This window comes from Aptenodytes patagonicus, chromosome 4 (genome assembly GCF_965638725.1).
Source record: "Aptenodytes patagonicus chromosome 4, bAptPat1.pri.cur, whole genome shotgun sequence".
Taxonomy (NCBI): domain Eukaryota; kingdom Metazoa; phylum Chordata; class Aves; order Sphenisciformes; family Spheniscidae; genus Aptenodytes; species Aptenodytes patagonicus.
In genome coordinates, this window is record NC_134952.1 from 69,580,996 (window position 1) to 69,601,409 (window position 20,414).

Here is a 20,414-nt window from a genome sequence, read left to right on the forward strand (position 1 = left end):
CCGCCGGGCCCCGCGCCCGCGGGGACCGCGCCTTCCGCCGGGACCGACTCTGGAGCGCGCCGGCCCGCCCGGCGACGGCAGCAACGGCGGCGGCGTCGCCGTCCCGCCTCCCCCCCGCGCCGCCGCGACGCGCAGTGGCCGCCGCCGCCCCCGCCTCGACGCGGGGGTGCAGCGCGGGGCGGGGGCGGCCGAAGCCGGCGGGGGGTCGGCGCCGCGGGCAGTCGGGCGGGCGGCGGCGCGGTGCTGCGTGTCTATTAGGAGGTGCGTGGTAGCGATGGCGGCGGTGGGTGAGACTTTTCCTGTCAGCGGATCCGGCTGGTCCTGCCGGCGGGCGGGCGGTGGGGCTGCACCCCGCCCCGGCGCTGCGCCGTGCTGCGCCGCGCCGCGCCGTGCCGAGCGGCGGGGCACGCCATGGGGCTGCTGGAGCGCCTGCGGAAGGAGTGGTTCATCCTCGGGATCGTGCTGGTCATCGCGGTGGCGCGGCTGGAGCCCGCCGTCGGCGTCAAAGGGGGTGAGTCCGGCCGCTGCCCCGCCGGGGCCGGCTTGCATCGGCGGGCGGTGCGGGGAGCGCCGACGGGGGGCCCCGGAGCCGCCGCCCGAGAGCCCGGGCTCCCTCGGGGGGCCCGGCGGTACTTTGTCAACTCCCGGCGGCCGGCGCTCCCCCGCTCGCCACCCGGCGCGTTTCGGTCGTGCGGGCCGGGCCCGGCGCTGCCCGGGGTGGGCCCGGGTGCCGGCGGCAGGGCGGGGAGCGGGACCGCCTCGGTGCTGGGGTGTGGAGGCAGGGGAGAGTCTGCGGGCCTTTCTGCGGATCCCCGGGCGGAGGGCGGCGGTCGCTTTGCTGGAGCGCCTGCGGGGACGCTGAGACTTGCTCGGGTGCCCCTCGGCCATCAGGGCATCCGCTCAGAAACTTTGACACTCGAGTTGCCCAGGGGTGCAGGAGGGCAAGCTGCGGGGTGTAGGGCACAGCCGAATCCGCCGGGCCCTCCTGTGGTCCCTGCGCCTCCAGCAGCTCGCCTTCTCTGCTTGTTAATCAGTCACTGTTTGTCAGGTACCCAAGAAATATTTCCAGGTGTATTCCTGTGTGTATCTTTGCTAGGCACTGTACCAGTTGCTTGAATAATATCCTACTCTCTTTGGATTAGTAGTAGTGAAAACTGGATAGCAACTTACTTTGGATGTATGTCTGTTAAACTAAGTAATAACTTCAAGAACTCTAAGATGGGCATAAAGTCACTGCAGTTCCGTGTATGAATGTCTGCCATCTGTGAGCTTCTCAAGAGGTGTAGCTTAATGTATATTGTGTTAAAATCTCAGGTGTTGTATTTCAGCCAGATGACTTTTTTACTTCATAATAACACACTTGTATTTTAAAGATTTTTTTTTTTCTTCTGTTCTCTCTTACTTCCTCGTGAAAGATGAGGGAAAACAGTGAAAATGATTCTGTGCAAAATGGTGTCAAATGCTCACAGTAAACGAATCAGAAGAAAGATCTGTCCTTTTCTAAGCAGTGAGGTCTTGCATGTTTCTTGTAGCGAGAGCTGATGAAATACCCCGTCTTATTTTAAAATAAACAGTGTATCTTTAAGTATAAATGCTGGCAGCATCTTTTGGTTAGTTTCCATTGTAACTTCAGTTCCAGATGTTCACAATTTTCAAGAACAAATTAAATTTTATATTTTTTTTTTCCTGATTGATCTCTGAAGATTTAAGAAAAGGAGTGTAGAACACTTAAACAGAATTCCTTTAGCAATTCCATATTACGGGAGGGGAGGAAGAATCTAGCTGTGCTTTTATACGCATAGATTTTTTTTTTTTTTTCTTAACAGAGCTGAAGTTTGAGGATAGACAGCTTCTTACTGAGGAGCTAACCTCCCCCCCCGCCCTTGGTTCTGGGAAAAAAGAAAGTGATTTAAAAAAATGTGGCTCTGAACACTTGCTGTGGCAACTAAGTGGTACTTCATGGAGTTCAGGGTAGGCAAATTCCTGCTGTGCAAGGATCCCTTCTAACATCTGTGTGCTGTTTTGCATAGGTGAATAGGACCCATGTGGAGCTTCTTGCAGGATCCGTGCTGTGTCTTCAGTAGACCTTAAAGACAACTTTAAATTGATAGTCTTAGGTGGTTTGTCCCTTTCTGGTTTGATAGTCATGCTAATTGTTAGCAGCAATGTGGAAGATCCTTTTAAATAGAATACAAGATAATTTTTCCTTAGTTTACTTCCTGCAAGGAAGCACTATGATGGAGCACTTCATTTAATTATCCTACTGCAAAGACATGTCGAGTGTTGACATGGTATTGTTCCTGGGACAACTTGCTTGAAAAATCTTGTAGGCACTGATTGAAACTTGTGAGCACGTGTTCCCCAAAGTGGTATCCCTCTTCTGAAGCTACGTGATCTCAGTGCTTGTTTTAAAACCAGAAAAAAAAAAGAGGTGGGGGGTGGGAAATATCAGCATATGCAAAAACCTTAGTTTGTCATCTTCCAGCTGACAAAACCATGCACTGTAATTTGCAGGGCCTTACTGAATGGTATGGATGGTCCAGCATCCATACCAGTGGAACATTGTGTCACAAGTAACAAAGATTTGTGCTGTTGCCACCTTCAGGGCATAAGCCAAGCCCTTTTTGTGTGTTTTCCTATTTGATGAATGAGCCTATTTAGTTCCTTTGTGAAAAGAGCTTTCCTGACCAGTCTTTTGCACAAGAGATGAAGGGGATCTGTTCTGACCAGAGTTCCCTGTGCTCCGTGAATGTGTGGTTGCTCTAGTGGTAGAGGTTTCTCCTGCGTAAAGGAGTTCAGGTAGCCCAGTGGAAAACCCTAAAATAGAAAAACTGAGTCCTGGAAGAACCCCTATCTTAGCCAAACTAACCCACTGCTTGTCTGCCCAGCATGTATGTGCATGCACATATATGCTCTAATCTTCTAAAAGATTAGAAAAATTATATAATTCTCTCTATAAAATATAGTTTTCTGTATAACTAAATATATATATTTTTTCTGGTTTGTTTGGTTTTTTTTTTCCCCTGGCTATTCAGTTAACATGCCATAATTTTGCAACTAGCCATGTGCTTTGTTGCAACTTTAACTCTTGCATTTCCTGGCTTATTTTTACCTTACACTTCGTATAGGTTGTTTGGTTTATTTTTTGTATTTAACACACACAGTTTTAGTGTCTCATCAACAGAGTCTTCTCTGAGAGTACGATTTGGGTTTAAATGACTTGAGATGCAAATTTGAGTAGACTCAGTGTATGATCAAATCCCTCTAATTTAAGGATCATTGACCTTGCTCCAGTGTGACCATCAATGTATCATTCATCGAAGAGAGCAGAAAGGATCTTCTCTTCTGGAGTGTCGAGTAAAGGCTTGCTTGTTTGCTGCTGCAGTTTTGCTCATGACAACTTACTGTCACTTGCAGAGAGGATATTACTTTGGTCCTAAGTAGACTGCTAATACTTTCTTTCTAATATAGTAACTGGTTGAATGCTGGTGAAAAAATGAGTATATACATTTTGTGCTTGGTGGCCTCTGAAGGCAAAGTGTATTAAGAGAATTCATCATTTTTATAGGAGTGTAAAAAGTATTTTATTTTAATCTCCCTGAAAAAAAGTATATAAATATATACAAATGTAAGCCTTTAATGTAGTGGAACCCTTGGAGGTGCAGGCATCTGCCCTTGCTGATCTCACTGCAGCAGTGTGTCTGAAATGTGTTTTTGTAGGGCTGGAATGAACCATTTTGCCACAGCCCTGTTGTGGGGGAATAATGCAGAATTGTATTGCCCCAAGGAAATCATTGCAAGGTACAATCTGGTTTCCTCTGTGCAGGCAGCCAGACAGGTGTGTGTGTTGTAGGGGAAGAAGTGAGAGGTAGATACGTGAATGATATCAATGGCCCTGTGGAGGGAGCAGCTAATATTTTTATTTGAGTGTATGGTTTGAGTTTGCCGATGTTATAGGGATACTCTGATGACAGAGGAAAGCCCTGAAAAATTCCCCGTTTTCACATGTCCAGAATTTACCCGTTAGTTCCCAGTGGCCTGTAATCACAGAAGCCAAATTTGTATGACATCATACCTCACTCTCCACTCACTGGTTTGTTTTTATTTAAAAGTGAATAGCATGCTTTCTGTAACTTAATAGAAACCCCATTCTTTTTATTAGAGACTTTAACGATTAGATTTTCTCCAGGTATTTTTCTAAGTATTCTCATTTACTTGGATGTAATATATGCATATCATTATCTCTTTGACTGTAATTCACTTTGTTCTCTATGTCTATATTTTTTAGGACCTTTGAAACCAGAAATTACCATAACTTACATTGCTGTTTCAGCTATATTCTTTAACAGTGGACTCTCCTTAAAAACTGAGGTACTGTAATTTTTCATTGCTTCATTCTTGTTTTGCTTTAAAAAGTTTTGTGTTGCTTTTGATCAGGTTTGCATGTAATTGGAATATTTAATTACTATGCTGCTGTTGCTGATGCTGGGAGAATGGCTAACAAGAGAAGATAAATATTAGACATTTATGGAATAACCCCTCCTTGATTTCAGAAGATTCTTCACAAAGTAGTGAACGTGATGAGAAGGAGAGTGTGAATAAATTTCACCCATCCATAGAGGGCAGGTTGCTTGACTTTGCAGGGCTTTGACTAAATGGAAGTGCTGAGCACAATTTTGAGACTGGAGTGACACCCTGGATGTGTCCCAAACCCAAATCAGGGTGAGACCCAGGAGCACACTTAGCACCTGCCTTCTGCCACCCCTTCTGCACCCTGGCTTCCCCACTGCTCGGTTGAGATACAGGCCAGAAAACTGTGCGAATCCTAGGGTAGAACTTTGTAGGGAACTAGGCAGAGAGGGGCTATGTGGAGTCTCCATGCCTCTGTGGGACACGAAGAGAAGATGTGAGCTCTCTGTGCCTCTCTCCTTCATCTTGCCTGCTGGTGTGCTCTTTGGGTAAAACTGTTCAGACTAGACATTACAGGATTGATGCAAGCAAAGATCTGGTGGCTTTAAGTTACCACATCGGGTAGGTGCAGGACAGCAGCTAGTATCAACACAAAAAGGTTCCTCTGCAGATGCAAGGCCAATATACAGGTACAAAGTCTTGGCAATCTTTTCCTGTAGGATTTAGTTGTGGACAGGCGGACTTGAAGTGCCTGTGCTCTGCTGCATATCACAGACACTGAGTCTTTTTTCAAATTTTGTGTCACGCATGTTTCAAAGAGGAACAATCTGGGAGTAACAAGAGATGAAGCGGAGAACCTCTTAGTGATGTGTAAAGGAGGCATGGAGAAAGGAAATGATGGCTATGTGCCAAGAAGAGAAGGAACATCCAGAGCTGAAGTGAAACACTGCATATCTCCGCTGGTCTAGTTTCTTGATTCCTTTTATACTGTTAGCTGTGCTAACAGGTGATGTCATTCATATGTTGCATGATACTAATGCCTAAAAGAATCATCATGATATTGTCCAGTTATCTTCTGGGCAGACCGGGATTTGGGTGAACAGCGTGCATTCAACAAAACAATTTCTATACCTGTATCATGGTTATAGTGATAAAGTTTCAAATGGAGGTGGTGTTTGAATTGATGGCAGCCCTCTCCTCCTGTGTCTGCTGGCAGTTCTGGTACTAGGGCCTCTAGTTCTGCTGGGGGACAGTGTAAGTGAAGTGGATAACTTTAGTCAATTCTGTAGCAGCTATTTAGAGCCTTGTGGTCTTACGGGGAAGCAGGAAGAACCATGTTATCTGTTTGCCTGGGACAATTTATTTCCATTAATCCTAATGGAAATATGCGGCGGAGAGGCACTTTCTTCCACAGAGGACCCAAAACACAAAGCCTGAGTAGTACTAATGGGTGGAGTTTTCTGCTTTCAGGGTGAGGAATCTCTGCATGCAGAGAAAAAATGTAAAACTTCTTTCCCTTTCACTAATTTGTATCCTTGAAGCTTTATATTTGTAAAGTATCTGTGAATGAGAGTGAAATCAGTAGCATTATCAAAGTCTTGATTAGATTCTCAATTCTAGTGTACATCTAACTTTTTCCAGTTAAGGTGACATGACTGACAGGTTCCTGGGCAATGTGTCATATCCTACTTTGAACTTGAATAACTTTTTTTCATCTGTGGTTCTAAAAGCAATATATTGATGTAAATGAAGCTTTTACAGGAGTTGATATTTACGTCCAGGTAGCTGATCTCAGATTGTTTTGGAGACATCAGTTAGGACTGGTGCTGTACATCCAGCTTTATGTTCCATCAAGAAGCTAAGCCTTTTCTGAATTTCTGCCATGGGGGTAGAAGATAAAGAGGAAGAAAAACATTTCGCTCCTTGTACCTTGTGCTATTACTTTCTAAAATGTATGTTAAAAACAATCCTTAAGTGTGCTAGGAGGCCAGGTCATGATTTTATTAAAATACTTTGGGGCATGTTTTAATTGTTTAAGGCACAACCTAAAGCTGGCATTATTAGTCAATTAATATATCTCTTTATTGGATTGCAAAGTAAATAATTTCTGCTTTTGTCTTTAGTTCTTGACCTGTGTGTCAGCTGTTCTACCTTGGATAATATATTAGTTAGATCAAAACTAGTGTTTGGTATGCTTTATGAAACAATAAAAAGTTTTGTAAGTGTTAACGGAGGCCTTCTGATAAATCTGACAAAATTAGAAATAGCTGATGCTCTTTTAAGGTCACGCTTGGTTTTATCTGCTGTGAAAGCGCATGCTCAAAAAAGTTTGCTAACACGCATTCAGAAAGCATTTTACAAAATAATTGGCAGCGTTCAGGAAGAGCCTGTCTGTGCATAGCCTTCTTACGTTTTCAAATGTAGAGGTCACTGAGGTCCTCTTACATTTGTAGAAATAGTCAGTGTCCAGGAATGACAAGAACATTTGATTCCACCTTAATATAATGCTCTTTCAGTTTTCAGTGACTGGATAGCCTGCTCTTCTAAAGCAAATACCTCCTGTAGGGCCCCAGAAGTTAAATCATATACTTGAGTTATCCATTTCAATGAGGAATTTGGCAAGCTGCTGAAAACACTGTTTGCTCTGTGTGGGTATTTGCTCAGAGGAGTCCAGCTATGACCATCTAAGCATGGCTGGATGGGAACAGGGACCCACACTGACCAGCGGGTGGCTAGGATAAGCTTTCTAAAGGGTCTGAAGTACTGGGAAAGACAAGGTAACCTGTTCTACCTGGTGTGCAAAACCAGAGTCATAACTAGCAGCTTCCAGTACCTTTTCTGAGACTTTGGCTTTTTTGAGGGCTACAGTGATAGATGTATTTTGGGACAAGCCCTTGTAGATTGCTTAAGAGGGTGAAGGCTGTTTGCCTCAGTGTTTGTTCTATGATGATACAGTCGAAGGAGTAACTATTTTAAAAGGCAATCACTAGAGCCATTTTAAAGACTGATAATTTAGATCTGCAAAGGCCCATTCCAGTAATACAGCGTTCCTTCATGCACTAGGTTTGCTGTGTCGTAATTGCCTTCCTTGCTTCCTGGAAGCTGTAACCAGTCTTTCCCAAGTTTTTGTCTTGGATTTTGCTTTTGAAAGTATCACACAGTTTTCTTCAAATCATCTGGTTTTAAGGCATTTTCCAATTGTAAAAATATTAAATTAAAAGGGCACTTCTGTATGTGTGATGGTACCTGGATTGGGGGTGCCTTCATAGGTTGGTCCACTAGGACCAATCTGGGCCGGTGGTGACTTGGCAGGAAAGAAGGAGGAATTAGCAGCTTTGCTAAAAGAAGTCATTTGCTTTGGTTTTTCTCAATTGTATTATTTACTTTTAAAACGTATGCTTTTATATAGGTATTTCCAGGTATCTTTTCTTCCCACACAGGATGCGTTTCTACTACTAGACATTTTATTTTTGCTTTCTTTTTGAGATAAGATGAAATAGTGCTACAGTGAAGCTATTCATAATGCCGTAGGTACTGTGACAGGTTATGTGTGAAGAAGGCCTATTTTTTCATGCAGAGTGATACTCAGTTAACCAAGCACTGAATGTAATAATACTTTCTTGGTAAAACTGGATCAAGATGTACGTTTCAAGTCCATGTTTTGTGTAACTTTAAGAATAGGATATGAATGGATGTGTATTTTTTTTGTGGAAGGTTTTTTTTCCCCTAACCCAAATTTGGGAGATGATTTTATTACAAGAAATAAAGTAACAAGGACATGGTGCTGAATTGCTAGTACTTCCAGATGTATAATTACATCAGTGTGCATTTGGATGGTTGAAAATGCAGTATTTGATTGTGTTTCATAAAAGTTCAACTGTTTTGAAGCTGAGAGGGGGTGGCATTTGAAGATTGGCTGCTGCATTACTGTACATGAAAATACACTTTTTTATATATTTCTTTTTTAATGCATCTGGGGTATCAGGTGGATAATCCTAGCAAATTATGTTTTGAATAAAAGTGCCATCAGTTCTTTTCCTGTTGCATTGTTTACTTGAAGAGAGTGCAAGTTATTTTGAGAGAGAGGAAAAGGATTTTTTCTTCTCAATCTGTAAGAGTTGAAATGAGCTGAAATGTACAAGGCTTTTTCCTTGTACTCAAGGACTGTGTATAAGATCCTTGTGGTGCCCAAAAAGGCAGAAACAGAGACACACAGAGCTGACTGAAGAGTTCATTGCATAAGGATACTTGATCACCTCTCTGGAGTGCTCTTACACGATTTAAATTTTTTTTTGTTTGTTTTGTCAATCTCCAGAGGTGTTTTGCACTTTATTTCTCTGAATTTTATGGCTTAGCTGTTGTTAGCTTGTTATGATCTTGATATTCTTTCTTTGCTATTCTTTATCAGTCTGATTTTTTTTTTCTATAAATTTCCTATCTGTTGATACAATAAAGAATCAAAATCTACAGATTACTTTGCTTTTTATGTTTGTTAGTCTTTCCTTAAAAAAACCCACAAATGATGACTGTCTGGAATGCAAACATCCCTTTTTCACGGTATAAATGAGAATCACAGTTTGTGGCTCTCTTTAGACTAGAGAAACCTGAAATCACGTGGACACTACACGTTTCCCTTCCTCTTGATATCAGCAGTCAATAAAGTAAACAGGCCGTCAGCATAGTTAACACAGGTTTTGAAGCAGTGACAAAGTGCTAAGGCTACCTGGTGAAAAGCTACCGTTATGAGAGCTACGCTATTATTAAAGTGGTGGACAATTCTTTTGGAAAAATGCACAGGAGCAGACAGAGCTTTTATGTTGTCTGGATGTACTTCATTATTAAAGAGGAGATCAGACAATCTCTAAAGGTGCCTTTCTGGCATGCACTCTCTTTGTATTATAAAGATGATCCTAGTTTTAAAAGCACAAACGTGATCTTACTTCAGCTGTTATGACTGCAACTTCCTCTCTTCTTTTTCTTTTGCAGGAGCTGACAAGTGCTTTGATGCATGTGAAACTACACCTTTTTGTCCAGATTTTTACACTTGTGTTCTTCCCAACAGCAATATGGCTCTTTCTTCAGCTATTATCAATCACACCTATAAATGAATGGCTTTTAAAAGGGTATGTTTAAGCATAATGGAGTGAAATATATTTGTAGCTGTCGTCTTAAAGGGCTGCTTATCATAATTGCAATGGGTGTTTAAGGCTCGTATTGTGAACAGGTTTTGCTGGTTGTTTTTGTGCCTCAGTACTTTGCTGTCGAAAACACAGTACATGCACAAGATTATCCTTTCAGGAACCTGGTCTCATTTTTAGAAAGTCTGGTTAGTTAGTTTCATATGTAGGGAGCTTGCAACAGGTTAGCTTTCTCTTTCACAAAACACAGCTGAAGTGCTGTGCTGGGTCTCAAGGAGGATGGGGAGGAAAGAAAAGGAATGCTGAAGGAAAAACATAAGTTGGTGAATAATACTATGTATACCACATACTGGTGTTCCTTTCTGTTTTTAAAGTCTGTATTGAGCATCTCTTGCATGTGTCGAGACTGGGGTTCAGTATCTGCTCCTACCTAAATTATGGTGGGCGGGGGAGGAAAAAAAGAGAGTAAAGTTTTTGTAGGAGGAGAACTTTGAGATGAGCAGAAGCTAAGTTACCATGCGAACAATGTGTTTTAAATCTTTGGTGTACTCTGCCAATGTGTGCTTCCAAAGCTGCATTGATGGTGCAGTAGTGATAGATGTTATGAAAAATCCAAAAAATAAAAAGCTTTTTTCAGAATCAAAGGTCAATACCTAGTGCCATGCAGCTATACTGGAATGTTTGAATGCAAAAATCAAGTATTTTAGAAAACTTCTTAAAGAATCCCCACTGTTTCTTACTGCTTGGTGGAACATTGTTTGGGGAGAGTTCCCTGTCTTAAAAGTTTAATGATAAAGCTGCTCATGTTTGTTTTTACAAGGCCTAAACCTAAAAGAGCATTTTGTTTTGTTTTTAAGAGGCTTCTCTGGGCGTTCCACCAAGTGTGAAGTGGTCCAAATGATACTGAGAAGGTGAAATTGAGATGACATCATTTAAAAGTTAGCGCTGTTTTGCGTAACAGTATTAGTACATCAAGGAAATAACAAGGTTGCTATACAGTGTCTGCTTGCATTTGGCTATTCATAGTAAAGGTTATTCTTTAAAGTAAAATCATTGTGAAGTTTTTCTTCAGCTGGAACAGAGGCATGATTTTCCACAGTGAGCCAAAATTCCCTCCTAATCGATGGGAGTCTCAGTTTCTGAAGTGCAAGGTGCAAGAGATTTTTGTGGGTTTTGTTCCTTGCAGCACTTTTCATCCCTTCTTTCCTATGACTCTTACGCCACTTTGGTTCTTAGTATTTAAGGGACATGATCTGTTACATGCACAAGTCTATGTGTATGTATATACATACGCACCTGTGAAACTGTGTGTAAAACTACATATGTATGTATTTTTTTAAAAAGAGAAGCACTTGTATGTGTGTCTCCCTAAATGTGGAGCCTAAACCACCCTCATTTTTCATGAAGGTGTGCCGCCTGTGTTTTACCAGTGAGCTAGTATACTTATATATGTTTCAAGCTGTCTTGCAAGCACTTGTTCCTTGAGTACTATTTCTCTTTTGGCTGTGTTTTATCTTTTAGTGCAGTAACTTTATTGTATTGAGACTTCATTCAGAGAATGGACAGATTGAGGAATTTAATGAAGGGAGATGGGTTTTTTGGGTTGGGTGTGTTTTTGGTGGTGGTTGTTTTTTTTTTTTTTTTTTTTGAAAGAGTGCTTTCTTGATAAATACTGCTGTTCAGGACATGTTCAGAGCAGCAGCCATTGTGTGGCTCTGCAGGCATCCACTGGAATGTGAGTGTACCTTCAGTGCTATGCAGGTGCGGAAGATACTGAGCTCTGTCCTAATTCTAGGATAACACATTTTAAAGCAAGTACTTGCGTGGTGCTGTATGGGTACGTGAAAGGAGAGCGAGGAGCGGATGTGAGGATCTGCCTGTGCCTTGGCTGCTCTGTGTAACCAGAAGTTCATCCTAATGCCCCACAGCTGTAGCTTTTATTCCCTAGAAACACTGAAGTACCCTAATGAAAACAGAGGGGAACAAGACAGGCTTTTGCAAAGTTACTTCCTTATCACACGTTTAGCATAGCTTGTAGTGGGAGCTAGATGATAGTCCTCACAAAGGCCTGGAAAAATGGGCATATGCTCCCAAGGGCACCACTTTGGCAGGGTGGCTACCCTGGGGACTGTAGTTCTCCACTACTCTCTACACAAGGTTATGCCTAAAAGGCACAGTCAAGCCCACAGTTAATTTCCCGCCTTGCTTCAGAATGAATGGTAGATTCTCCCATCCTCTATAACGGTCTGTTTTGCTGTAAATGTTATTTGGGAGGCAGATTCAGATGGTCCCAGCTTTTCATCTGTGTTTCTACAGTTGGGATTTTTTTTCCTCTCTGTCTGGGATGATATTAGGAGGTTTGTTGTTTTGCAATTATCTAAAATAGGGTAGAAACTGACATCATCCCAAGCATCTTTTAAGTTAATTTTTTGTTAGCTGACTAGGTTTTGCATTGACAGGATCTTTTTGAAAAGGAGCATGAAGCAACTTATTAATGTTTGCATAGGTTCACCTCTTCTGCCATTCTTAGCATATAGCATTTACAACACAGGTGGTAAGGCATGAGATGCAAAGATCTGGTACAAGGTACGGCTTTGGTAGTTCCATATCTAAAATATGTGACTTCTGACCCTACCACTCAGTTGTCTGTAATGTATTAGCAGAATAGGTATTATTTATCGCCCTTCAGCAAGTGTTTGGACCCCTGATGTTAGTGCTTATAGCATGGCCTGAACCAGTGGAATGTTTCAGTTGGTTGTTATCTATAGTAATCTGTTGGCCATTAGAGGAATTTTTTTGTATATTGGTAGTGTTACATGTAGTTGATACAAAGCAAGAAGAAAAAAAGCTGTCAAGTGCATGTTTCAATATACCTGATTAAAAGTATTTTCATTTAGTGTGTACCAGGCTTTTTTGTAGATGAATATTTTCATATGAAGAATATTTAAAACCATAGCTCGATAGTGATTTTTATTTTTTTTTAATTTCCAAATGTATTATTTTAAATTTGAGAGGGTTCACAGAGATTGTGTTATTAAACCTTTCTCTTATAGTGTGGAAAATCCCTGCCAGCTGAGATGAATGCCCTTGCATACATTTCATACCTCTCTGGATAACTTTGAACTTGATCCACCCCTTATTAGTGCAGGTGAGAAGTTCAAGGAGCTGACTGCCAAGAGACCACGTAGAAGAGAGAGAACAGTATCACAACCGATGTAGGGGATGGACATTAGAATCAACATGTGTTTGTCTGCTGTATATTTTCACTAATATTTCCAAACTTTAAACACAATTTCTTTTTCCTGTATTTCTTTTCTTTTCAATATGAGCTTATCCTAAGTGCTGACAACTCTCTGCTTCCGTAGCTTACTTCACTGTAAGCTAAAGGTACAATGTACTTCAAGGTGGTACTTGGCACTTTGTGATTGGATTTACGTAATGCTTACATTGGTTGTCTCTTTCCTTTTCCACAGTGTCTGTAGCTGACAAACTGAATACCATCATTGTCATTTACCTGTTTCTTCTATTTAAGCTTTTTGTATATTTGCAGCCTATCAGTTGCAGTACAGTATGCTCCCTATTGTTTGGATTTAATACTTCTGTTTGCAATAGCTTTTTGACACTGCGTTTCTCAGGGGTGGACTAAGAGTTACAAGTGCAAAGAAGTTCACTGCTAGTAATTGATCTGAACTAAAATACTGTCTCAGACTCCGGTACTTGAAAACATATGTAGATTCTATGCTTTTGGGGGTTTTGTAAACTATTTTATTTCATGCCTTACTGTTCCTTCTAAGTCAACACAGTTTTTCTTCAGAAGGCCTATTTTACTTAGTCCCAAATTTAATTGTAATCTATTGTGATACGTTCTTGTTGTTTCTAATTACACATTTGATACAATTAATTTTTGTAATAACCACTTTTTGTGGACTGTCTTTGAAAACAAAAGAAAGCTCACCATTTTTTCTTACTTTGCAACAGCTTTTACTATATACATCGATAACTTTGCTACACAGACAATGGAAAAATGACAGATGATAATGGCGTATTTTAGATTTCTAAAATGCAGGAGAAAGATTTTTGATGTGTTGATTAATGGAAGTAAGGTGATTTTTCCAAGAAGTGAAAACATGCATAAAAATTAAACACTTGATGACCTTTTAATGTTCAGGAAATAAAAAGCTTAATTGTGATTTATTTTTTTTTTTAGTAAGGGTTGATGAAAAACAAAGAATAGGGGGAACCTGAAATAGCAAGCATGGTTCTTCTTACTCTTCTACTTAGCAGTAAAGGTTTTTATCACTGAACAGCTTTTTCAAGAAAATAGGGGGTTACACCCTTATTTTCTTTTTTTTCCAGATAGCTACAGGTATCTCAAAACATACTACAAACTTCACTACATCAGGACACGTGATGCAGTTATCTTTGTGATAGATGTGTAGATGTCTGTGATTGGTAGATACAGTACTACAGATGGAGAAATGGAGTCATAGAGAGGTTAAGTGTTTGGGTTTTTAAATAGTGATGTGACTCTTCACTGTGGTGGTTGGTAAGAGATGGCATAGAAATCCTGCCAGCTGGTGCAGGGCTGTAACTGTGATGCAAACTGATTGGGTTGCACAGGTGATGATTGTTTCTACTCAGCTATTTGGTATTGTAAGTTTTAGGGTGCATAGTGTTTGCATCATGTGAGGAATGTAACATTTCTTTTTGTTTTCAGCTTACAGACAGTAGGCTGCATGCCACCTCCTGTGTCTTCTGCAGTGATTTTAACCAAAGCTGTTGGTGGGAATGAGGTGAGTTTTCATTTTGTTCTTGATTGCTTTTTTTAAACAGAAGTTCAAACAAATATTTAGTTATGATGAGCTCGTGTGGCAAAACACTGGCTGCAATGTGATGCTATTGTGGTTTGTAAAAACTTTTAGAATTGAAGCTTGGGTATTGTGTTGGCGTTGAATAAGAGAAATAGTGTTATCCGCTGGTATTGTTCAAACTGAAAGAAGCTCAGTTTTCTGAGGTGATAGAAAAGTTTCTGATAGAAATTGGTGTTAGGAGATTTTGGCTTGTTGCTGCATTGTAATTCCTAACCGTATAATGTTCGCATGCTGTGTACTGGTTATCCCATAGATCATTAGCTTTGTGGCAAAGAACTGCCCTTGCAGTGATTGTTTGGATGGTGTTTAGTATTAAGAGGCCCTGTAGCAGGAGTTCCTCAAGCTTGAAGCTGCAAATGTAGCAAGTGATGATGGAGACACAAAAATTCATTTAAATCTTACATTGTTATTTGCAACTGCATGAAATGAAAATTCTGGGAACGTGGAATTCTCTGACAGTGATGTAATGCAAAGTTCTCAACAGATAGGAAATGCCAGAATTGAAGTTGTATGTGCAAACTCAATTTGGTCACGTTATATTTCTGCCTTAAAATGGCACATGCTGATGTCATTTCAGACTCTTTCTTTATCCACAAAACACTTGCTATATTCAGGAAGACCAGGTAGACTGCATTTAGGAAATTAATCCAGGTGTGCTGATTAATGAGGTTGTTTCCTTTAGATCTGCTTCCTCATAACTGGTGATGGTGGATGAGACCTAGTAGGTGAGGAAAGGAGAGAATAACACTAAAAGAGATTGGTTTTAAAGCTAGGGCACTGTTCTGGAGGGTTAGAGCCAAATCTTAATTCAGCCATAGAGCTCTTGTGTTGAGGTTGGGTGAGTCACTTCAACCACATTTTTTAAATACAGCTATTAGGTGTACTTCTCATTTTCTGAGTTCAGGCTCTTGGGACTGATTAATGTCAGCTTTGAAAACACATGATGGCACTGAAATAGATTGAAGTTGTACTTTGTACTGACAAAGTGCTGTTTAATTGCTCTATCCTCTGAAGAGAGACCCAAAGCATCTCAAGTCAAGCATCTCTAATTACGGGCAATCCTGATGCACATCACTGTCTCCCAGTTTGCTACCTGAAAACAAGAATCATAAAATTGTCTGATGGAGGTGCTGTGGCGTAATTAGTTATTATAAGGAAATAATTCAGGTACCTAATAGCGATCAACAGAGGAATGAGAAGTTTTCTAGTTATGATTCTAGATGTAGCTGCTGTAAATTATACAAAGATGCCACAGTGAGGCATCATGAAGTATGATGGAATGAAGTATTGAATGAGTGCTCATTCAATGTTAGCACTGTCTGTCCTATCCTTAGAACAAGGAGAAGATCCTCTAGAAAAAAATAAGGTGTGATTGGTTAGTTGAAGGCAATATCATACAGCATTTGTGTGCAGGAGTGAGAGAGGTACTTTAGTTTCTTGACCATTATAGTTAACCTTTTTATGGTAGTATTCTTCTGGGGTGATGAGGGTGTTCTCACTTTATACCAGCTGAAAAATGGAAACTTTATCATGTGAGGCTTGCATAAGTAATTGTATAAATCACTGACAAAGTAAGCTTGAACCTCTAATTCTTCTGTACCAAACCAGTGTTAGACAAATGTAAAAATGCATACCTTGTTAGTGATTTTTACAGATAGAGTGAATCAAGAACTGGGTCTTGGGAATTGAGAGTTCTCAGTCAGGCTCTAGGATGGTATGCAAAAGAAAAACACCCTTTAAACACGCTCAGTGTAGACAAAGTGTGTGGCAAATTTATTGCCAAACTTGAGGAAGTTTCCAATGCAAACATATTTTTGGAATTTGGTGCTTCTCTGTGTCCTGGTTTTGGCTGGGATAGAGTTAATTTTCCTCCTAGTAGCTGGTATAGTGCTGTGTTTTGGATAGGATGAGAATAATATGATAACACACTGATGTTTTAGTTGTCGCTAATCAGTGTTTATACTAAGTCAAGGACTTTTCAGGTTCCCATGCTCTGCCAGCGAGGAGGTGCACAAGAAGCTGGGAGGGGGCACAGCCAGGACAGCTGACCCCAACTGGCCAAAGGGATACTCCATACCATATGACATCATGCTCAGCATATAAACTGGGGGAAAGCTGGCCTGGGGGGGCGCTGCTTGGGGACTGGCTTGGCATCGGTCAGCAGGTGGTGAGCAGTTACATCACTTGTTTTTCCTGGATTTTATTCCTCTCTCTTTTTGTTATTTTCCTTTTCATTACAACTTTGTTGTTATTATTACTATTTTACTTTATTTTATTTCAATCATTAAACTGTTCTTATCTCAACCCATGCGTTTTCTTACTTTTGCCCTTCCGATTCTCTCCCTCATCCCACCAGGGGGATGCAAATCACATCCCTCATGCTAGGGGAGAAGACCCTCTCACATCTCTCCTTGCCAAATTTCACCTAAGCTGTTATTGATGTACTTCTCTTTCTGACATGAGCAGAACAATGCATTTTTTCCCATTTTAATTTAAATCCATTCTGATATACGAAGAATTTAAACCTGGGAGTGAACTGGCAATATAAGTGATTGTACCGTGAGAGCATTTGTTCATAATAATGTCTCTTAAACTGCTTTTGCCTCATCAAGTGTGTATCCCTTTGAAGAAGGGAAATTGATTTGTCTGAAGGTGTATCTACACTGCGTTAATATAGTATGGAGATAAATGAGCTTGCTCAGAAGCAATATAGTGAGGGAGCTCCACATGAGCTAATTAGTCTGAGAAGTGTCCTGCTGCTGTAGCGTACAGGCACACCCTCAGTAAGTGCTCTGAAGACCTCTTTGGATTTCTTGAAACACTGCACATGAGAGCTGTGGTAGTTGACTGTGTTATGACAGTGTAGAGGGCTTTAGGTTTTCTTTATCTAAGTAGAAGTGACAGTTGAATGCTAGTTTGGACTTGGGTTATTCTCAAAGAAGTATCAGGCACTATGGCATGGTACAAGTAGTACTCCCCTGGGGCTGAGGAAACATGGATACTAGTTTTAGCTCTGTCATTAACCTGTTGGGTAAAACAGAGTGGGGTATCGTGTCTCTGGTGTTAGCAGTAATGGATAATGGCAACTTTGTGAAGTGTTTGAAGATCAATGCTGAAAAGCCTTACGTAAGAGCTATATTTTATTGTGCTGGGACAGGGTGATTAAGTATTTGGTCAAGTGCTTAGAAAGAGAGTCTACATCATTAGAAGCTACTTGGATGGGGGATTTTGCTGCATATCGATTGGAAAATTTGGTTGTAGGATGGTAAGAGGAAGACATTTTTGTTAATCTTACAAGGATCTGATTTTTTAATTGACACACGCCTGGGGGCACAAAATAAAATGTTTTGCTTTTGTTGGCTAAGGAAGGTGTGGTCACCAAAGCTGATACTAAGAATTCTGATTAAACTGTGTTCATCGTTGAAAAAATTAATGTTCTGGGATTGTAAGTACAAACCCAGGTAAGCTAAAAATCTTTATTATTTAACTGTCAGTGTTTAATAGCAACTATACAATCTACCAGTGTTTGTTTTCCTGATGGTTCAAACACATGGTATATCAAAAAAGTATATCTAAGCTTTAAGTCCTCTTGATCTGTGTATAAGAATACAACAGCTGAACAGTTACTCAAGAGTGCAAATGTAAAATTGTCCAAAGCAAAAACAGGTCTTCCTTCTTCCTATACATCATTTGATCACCAACCCTGTGATCTATACTGCTTTCAAATTTCTAGTCTTAGCAGCTGTTAGGCATGCCTTCCAGACTCTACCATGTTAGCCATTTGTATTACTTTGCAGTATGCCTGGTAGATGAGCAGGTGGGCGCTGGTTTTGGTGGTTGGGGCATTCCAGAGGAAATAAATCTTTGTCAAAAGCCCTTTGTCAGCAGTAGCCTTCCATTAATAAGGGAAGAAAATCAAGCCAGTTAGCACCTTTGCTTGCCATAGCTGTGGCATTATGGTGGGGAGAAGCATTATATTTGGAAGCCAAAAGGCTTCCAAGTCTTTTGGTGTTTGAGGGTGAAGATTAACATCTTCACTTAGCTCTGATGTGTGAGTGGTTTTGTGGCTTGTTTTAGGGGACTGGAAAGAGCCTTCTTCACAAGTCATAGGGATTATAGGGGGGAAAAAGATCTCTGGCTTTATAAGAAAGAAATGGAAAGACAGCAAAGAGATAATCAGACTGAAAACCAGTAGCGGATTTTATAGGTATATTAGATCTTTTTGCCGTAATCAGTGGAGGAGAAGTCCAGTGTTGGCATTAGCAGAGCAGAAGAACAAAAGATTCTAGCTGCAAAGAAAATGGAGTGACTAGTTCACTCTCAGTACTGCTTGTTACATAAGACTTAAGACAGACTTTTCAAATCTCATTTCCTTACATATCGCCATTGATGGCAGGGGCAGCAGCAGAGGTGTTCAGCTGTTCAAGACAGTGTTTCTGTACCACTTCAGAATAACTTGTGTACTAGTAATGATATAGGTACCATGTTTTGAAAATGTCTGATATGCAGCATTGGAAGATATTTACCTGTGGTTGTTGGAAGAAGGTATGGTGGAGATTAAAATTTCTGTCCAAAGATCTGCCTATATAATTCAGACTAGCTAGGAGCTAGTATCATTCTGTCCAGAGGGGTGTTGGCAAATGAGAGATGTAAGCGGCGGGGAGGGAAACTCTCTGTGCTCTCTGAAAATCTTGGCTTTTGGAGGAGAGGAAGATGATTTATGGCTATTCTATTTTTTGTTTTGGTGGAAGTAGCTGTTCTTGAGGTGATGAGCCGAAATACAACTTGTCCAGTAGGGCTACAAATTCACACCTGTTGACTCTGTGACCCATTCTTGAGGGTCTTTGTATGATGTGTGGTTTGTCTTAGCTCTTCTTTCAACTCTTGTTTCTTCTCTCTGTTTCTCCCTCTTCACCCTGATTTTCCATCATTCCTCTTGTGATCTCTTCCTAGATGATGTTACTTTCATTAACCCTGCAAACAACTTTCTAAAGCAGCCTATTCCTAGTTTTTGTTGCAAATACATTTAGTTTGTTAGCAAAGCCAGTTTCAAGTACTGAATTTAATTTGCTGCATATGAAGCCCAATATGAACAAAACAATGTTCTTATGTACACTGGCAAAAAATAAGGAGGGATCAGCATGAGAAATCAAAATCTAATTTTTAATTTGGTGATATTTTCTCAATTACTTAGTTGTTTCTGTCATCAGTAACACTTATGAAGTCTCTTGATTTGTGAAGAGGACAGTCCATGTAGTTAAAAAAAATTGGAATGAAAAACAGAAGGCCTCACTTCAGTTCTTTGCTCTTGTTGAGCCGTGAAGGGTCAGGATTTTAATGACATTATAGCGTCTGACAGCACAGAAGGCTTTTTTGTGTCATTTTTTTCAAAAAGTCTTGTAGTTTTTCAGTAAAATTATAAAACCCATTTCTTTAAAAGTCTGCTTTTAACTATCCGTTTCTGCAAGAGAGACACAAATAAATATGTCAGCCTTTCAAGGTGCTGTAAAGACAAACTTATTAAAAGCTCGGAGATCCTCAGACAGAAATGCTGTAGAGATGCCAGATATTACTACAAAGTATTCAGACAGCAAATGTCATACTCTCCTTAAGAATCAAAGTAATGAAGAAAAGAGATTAAAAATTAGATCTATAAGTCTATTATCAGTTTGGGAGAAAAAACAATTTGCAATGACTTTTATGGCAGCTTAATGACATATTTTTGAAAAGTGTAACATAACAGGCAAGAGCTGTGATGGAATTGTACAGATAAATCGTGGCAGACAGTTCATTTTGCTGAAGAATACTTTGGCTATTTTGCTATCTCATACACAACAAAACCATTGAGTTTTTTTTTGTTCAGTTAAGGTGTAGCTTGTACAAAATCTCTTAATCAAGGTGGCGTTTCATTTTTTTTGCAACTTTCATGTGGATCTGCTATGCCTTTTGTGAAAGAAGGGGTTGCATATGCAAGACAAGATTTTTGAAATATAAA

General features: G+C 40.5%; 1 protein-coding gene across 9 annotated transcripts in view; it reads left to right on the forward strand.

Annotated features, from left to right (window-relative positions):
* Window positions 1-394: 394 nt before the first annotated feature.
* The window catches only part of SLC10A7 (solute carrier family 10 member 7), a 154,885-nt gene continuing 134,865 nt past the window's right edge, over window positions 395-20,414 (forward strand). For 5 of the 9 annotated variants that reach the window (XR_012995221.1, XM_076337103.1, XM_076337104.1 and 2 more), the window contains exons 1-4: window positions 395-511; window positions 4,289-4,371; window positions 9,397-9,533; window positions 14,266-14,341. Coding sequence is in view for 7 of the 9 variants with exons in the window: in XM_076337103.1 (XP_076193218.1) it covers window positions 412-511; window positions 4,289-4,371; window positions 9,397-9,533; window positions 14,266-14,341 (396 nt within the window). In the remaining 2 variants the exon portion in view is untranslated. Of the gene's footprint in view, window positions 512-1,826; window positions 1,972-4,288; window positions 4,372-9,396; window positions 9,534-14,265; window positions 14,342-20,414 lie in introns of all 9 variants that reach the window. The other 4 variants (XR_012995222.1, XM_076337109.1, XM_076337110.1 and 1 more) reach the window with 2 other exon arrangements.